We start from the raw sequence: 5,009 nt of genomic DNA, 5'->3' as shown, positions 1-5,009 counted from the left end.
GATACTTATTCATTACAAAGGGAGAAGCAGTAACTCTGCAGAGAGAGACCCAGTGGACACCACCTTAACCAAGGGATCAAGGTCAGCGTCGTCAGCGTCACCAGAGGTGGGACACATTGGCATCATGTACCCCCTGATACGATGCACCGAGAAGACATAAGATCACTTCTGTGGTATTCCTGCCCACACTCCTCAACCTAATCATCAGAAAACATCAGGCAGACAAAAAGTGGATTCTGGAGTCATTCTACTCCTGTTTAAACCTGGGTGCCCTACGGACTAGTTGTGTGACTTTGGAAAGTCACTTCATTTCTCCTTGCCTCCGTTTCCTCATCTGTAAAAGGAGGATTAAATTTAGTACCCACCTCAGAGGATTATAAGGAGGATTAAGTGTGTTAATACATGTACGGTTCTTAGAACAGTGCCAGCTCAGAGTGGGGGCTGTTAGTGTGTGCAGTCATCATGTGAGACCAGCAGCATCTTCTGCTGATCTTAGGGATATTTGTTTCTTTGTTTTCCTTTTCACTGTACTTCTGGAAGCTTTCTGATGCAGGCCCTGGTGCTGATTCCTCCTCCAAACAGCTGTTTTGTTCTAACAGCATTTCCCACTTCACCCCCGGGCAGGCGAAGCGTGCCTTCAGGATCATCTACTTTTGAAGGAATCAGAATATCTGCTCTCTCAGTTGAGAGAAAAGACAGAGGTGAGGACTTCCCTGGTGGTGCAGTGGTTAAGAATCCACCTGCCAATGCAGGGGACACGGGTTCGAGCCCTGGTCCGGGAAGATTCCACATGCCGTGGAGCGACTAAGCCCTTGCGGCACAACTACTGAGCCTGTGAGCCACAACTACCGAAGCCCGTGCACTTAGAGCCCATGCTCCGCAACAAGAGAAGCCACCGCAATGAGAAGCCCACGCACTGCAACAAAGAGTAGAAGCCTGCGGGCAGCAACGAAGACCCAATGCAGCCAATAAATAAATAAATAAATAAATAAATAAATAAAATTTATTAAATAAAAGAGTTGAAAAGACAGAGCTCATGTCACCAAAGAACCTTCTGGGGTCAGTTTCTCTTATTCTCAACATGGGGTCCAGACCTCTCTGGGCTGGGCTTGTGGGACCTTGTGGTTTGGGGGGTGGTAGTGTGGATATGCCTCACAATGACCTGAGCCCTCACCCCATGTCACATTTTAGCATCTGTTTGGCCAATAAGACTGCGGCACACAAACCAGTCTCATTCCCCACCTGGCCTTGCCTTTGATGTCACAATATGAACTTGTGGATATTAATCTGGCTACAGCTGCTCACAAACCAGTTGGCAAGGTCAAGAGGACCAACACAGTAAGATGTGGAAGAGAATCGACCATCAACTCAAGATCAAAGCAGGGGATGGGCCTCAGGCAGGCCAGTTCAAGGAACTGGGTCCAGCTCGGGAAGTCACCGTGCCACACCCTCTAGCGCTGTCAGAATTCCAGAGCTTCCCCGTGTTTGAGGACATCAGTCATCACATCAAAGAAGTGGGGGCCCAGCTGGTAAAGAAAGTCAATGCCATCTTTCAGCTGGACATCACCAAGGATGGTAAGACCATTCTGCAGTGGACCATTGATCTGAAGAATGGCTCTGGGAACACGTATCCAGGACCCGCCAGGCTCCCGGCGGACACTGTCTTCACAATCCCGGAGCCTGTCTTTATGGAGCTGGTTTTGGGCAAAATGAACCCTCAGAAGGCTTTCCTCGCTGGCAAGTTCAAAGTGAGCGGCAAAGTTCTGCTTGGCCAGAAGCTGGAGAGGGTTTTCAGAGACTGGGCTAAGTACTGAGCCTGCAAAAATACCTAGGAAATGACCAGCACTTCCCTCCAATTATAATGTTGAGCGGAAATCACGCTTAAGCTGAAGATTAAAACAAAAAGTATTCAATATTTTTACTCAGATTCTTCCTATTCAAGTTTAATTAATTTTCCGGCTGATGTGTAAATTCGGAGCGAGGGTCCTAGAGCAGTAAAGAGTGTTGGAGTGTATCACCTAAAATCTTTGTCTTTTTCTTTTCTTAGATTCATTTATGTCATAATATGCTAGGGTGAAAGCCCCAGGTAGAGAAATGGGTGGTTTTGAAGGTTGGATTTAAATGCTCCAGTGATTGAGTTCCTGGGACTTTTGTTTTGTTTTGAGTCTGGTGCTTTGGGAAAGAAGTGATAACCATCAATGTGCAGGTCTGCATTCCAGTCGGTAGCTTGGTTCTTCGAGGAGACCTTAACATGGGTGGCAGCATTCTAGGAGGGTGGGCTCCAGAGCTGTGTGGATGGAGTGAGGCCGTCGAGAGGATGCACTCTTGGCGTAGTGTGACTTCTGATGGATTTAATTCCCGGAGAGTCAAAGGGCTTGAACGATGTTCTAGGCTATTTGTGTGTTTTTTTTTTGTTTGTTTGTTTTTTAAATTCACGTTCTTTTTTATTTATTTATTTATTTATTTATGACTGTGTTGAGTCTTCGTTTCTGTGCGAGGGCTCTCTCTAGTTGCGGCAAGTGGGGACCACTCCTCATCGCGGTGCACGGGCCTCTCACCATCGCGGCCTCTCTTGTTGCGGAGCACAGGCTCCAGACGCGCAGGCTCAGTAATTGTGGCTCACGGGCCCAGTTGCTCCGTGGCATGTGGGATCTTCCCAGACCAGGGCTCGAACCCGTGTCCCCTGCATTGGCAGGCGGATTCTCAACCACTGCGCCACCAGGGAAGCCCGCTATTTGTGTTTAAACCAGAACATGCATCAGATTGCCTGGAAGCCCAGATTGCTGGGCCCCCCTCAGAGTTTCAACTCTGTAGGTCTGGACTGGGGAGATGTGCATCCCCAGGTGATGCTGGTGGGACCAGCCTTGCAGAATCCCTGCTGCCGTTCACGCATAGCTCTCGGTATTGATCGTAACTATTCTACTCTAGACCCACAAGATGCTGCCATCATATAAAGATCTCCTGCAGGCAGATTACACAGCCCGCTTGTGGGCCATCTCTGGAGTGTCAGGAGCTTGTGCACAGAGCATTTTACAAAATCAGAGGTCATGCTGGGAGACTTTCCCAGCTGGGAACCCTCTCCATACACTGGGAGGATTGGAATGAAGTGGCTGCAGCCTGATGTGGCCTCCTTGTGAGTGTGTGGGTCATTTGTTCCCATGTGACCAGTGTGTACCTTATCTTGTAGGTTAAATACACACAGTGTGGACCCTCTGAAACCTGCATGGGAGCTCCATGAAAATGGCCATGCTCAAACACATGCCTACCAAACGATCCAGCTATTCCATTCCTAGGCATTTTCCCAAGTACAAAGATTTGTACGTGAATGTTCACAGCAGCTGTATTTGTGATTGTCCCAAACTGTAAATAAACCAAATGTCCATCAATGGATGGACAAATCATGGTCTGTCGTATCCTGGAATAGTACTCAGCAATGAAAAGGGATGAGTTTTTGAAGTGGGCACAAGTACACAATGGATGTCAGAACTGTGCCGAATGAACGAAGCCAGAGAAAACCACGTATGTACCATATGATTCTATTTATATAACATAGTAGAAAATGCCAGCTGTAGTGGCAGAAAGATCAGTGGTTGCCAGGAGACAGGGATGGATGGGGAGTGGGTAGGGTTGGGGGGGTATTATAAATGGCTATGAGGAAACCTGGGGGTGATGGATATATGTCCTGATTGTGGTGATGTTTTCACAGGTGTATATGTAGGTCAAACATCAAATTGTGCGCTTTATATACACACAGGCAGCTTATTATGTATCAGTATAACTCAATAACACTGTTTTAAAAGCCTCCTGCCTTCCATTCAAAATGAAGTTGTTATAAAGAGAATTCAAGACTTAATGCTTCTCTGGGTATGAGTCCTCTGGCCTCATCTTGTGTCTGTCTTCCGCTTTCACTGAGATGCCCCCGCACAGGCTCCCTAAGTTCTCCACGTCAGAACGAGGCAGAGAGAGTGCTCACTGCTGACAAAATCTCATTCTCTCAGAGGGACGCGAAGAGACCATGTGTTGAGTTGACGCTCAGCCCTGTGGTCAGGAGTCGCTGACGGTTTGGGAGTGGGACGCGGAGCGCCCCCTAGTTTCTTGGCTCACCTGGGTCACTCGGCAGGTGAGGAGGTGAGCAGTGTAATGCTGCCACCAGCGCCCCTGCCCAGGGCCATGGTGGGCATCTCAGAGGCTTCAGGTGACATCAGATACCGTTGATATCCACGCTTACCTTGCCTGGTCCAGGCCCCGCTGTTCAAGCGGTATTACGAGTGTCAGGCATGGCTGGGCAGGCGTTTGGGGGCTGCTTTTAGGGACATGGCTCGCCCGAGCCTGTTCCCTGAGTGGTCCTGCTCGTACCTCTGGGGATTGGCCCTAAGATGGGGTTGCTTGGAGATGGGGAGGGGGTGGGGAGGGGAGTTAGGATGGGAGGGGTTACAGAGGGTCGTCCCCGGACTGGCATCTGACCACAGGCTGGAAGGGAGCTGTGACCCATCATCACTTGGGACAGAAACATGACTCGAACCAGTTAGGTCCCTTCCTCAGGAATTCGGAGCTGGGGAGCTGAGAGATTGAGCTACAGGCGGGCCGTGGGGACGGAACCCGAAAGGCTGGGATGTAGGAGGGGCGGCTGCCGTGGTAGGAGCTGGACAGGAGGGCCGAGCCTTGAATGAGGAGGGGGCTGGTTTCCTAGTGAGGGGAGGAGAGTCCAGGCCTCGGGAAACACAGAGCAAACCCCTGTGCAGTCAAAAGAGCAAAATCACGTGATGCCAGGAAGCCACGTGGAGCAACTAGACGGACTCAGATTTTGGAATCAGAAGCGTAGTTTGGAGCCAGTCACCACCTCACATCCACGTAATCACAGGGGATTAATGAACCACTCTGGCCTCAGTGGCCTCATCTGGAAATGGGCCCGTAGCCCTGAAAACGTCAGGTTGTTGGGGGGCTTGGAGTGGGTCCCCCGCACGGTCACTGGGAGAGGTGGGTCTTCCACGTGTGTGGATTCCTTTTCT

General features: G+C 49.9%; 1 protein-coding gene across 1 annotated transcript; it reads left to right on the top strand.

Moving 5' to 3' along the window:
• Positions 1–1,025: 1,025 nt before the first annotated feature.
• Positions 1,026–2,396, top strand: SCP2D1 (SCP2 sterol binding domain containing 1). Its single transcript, XM_082359435.1, has one exon. The coding sequence runs from the start codon at positions 1,344–1,346 to the stop codon at positions 1,812–1,814; it is 471 nt and encodes a 156-aa protein (XP_082215561.1). The 5' UTR covers positions 1,026–1,343; the 3' UTR covers positions 1,815–2,396.
• Positions 2,397–5,009: the final 2,613 nt, after the last annotated feature.

This window comes from Balaenoptera borealis (genome assembly GCF_965194805.1).
Source record: "Balaenoptera borealis genome assembly, chromosome: 16".
Classification (NCBI taxonomy): Eukaryota; Metazoa; Chordata; class Mammalia; order Artiodactyla; family Balaenopteridae; genus Balaenoptera; species Balaenoptera borealis.
The sequence above is the reverse complement of the archived record's forward strand: the minus strand, read 5'-3'. Positions and strand labels throughout refer to the sequence as shown.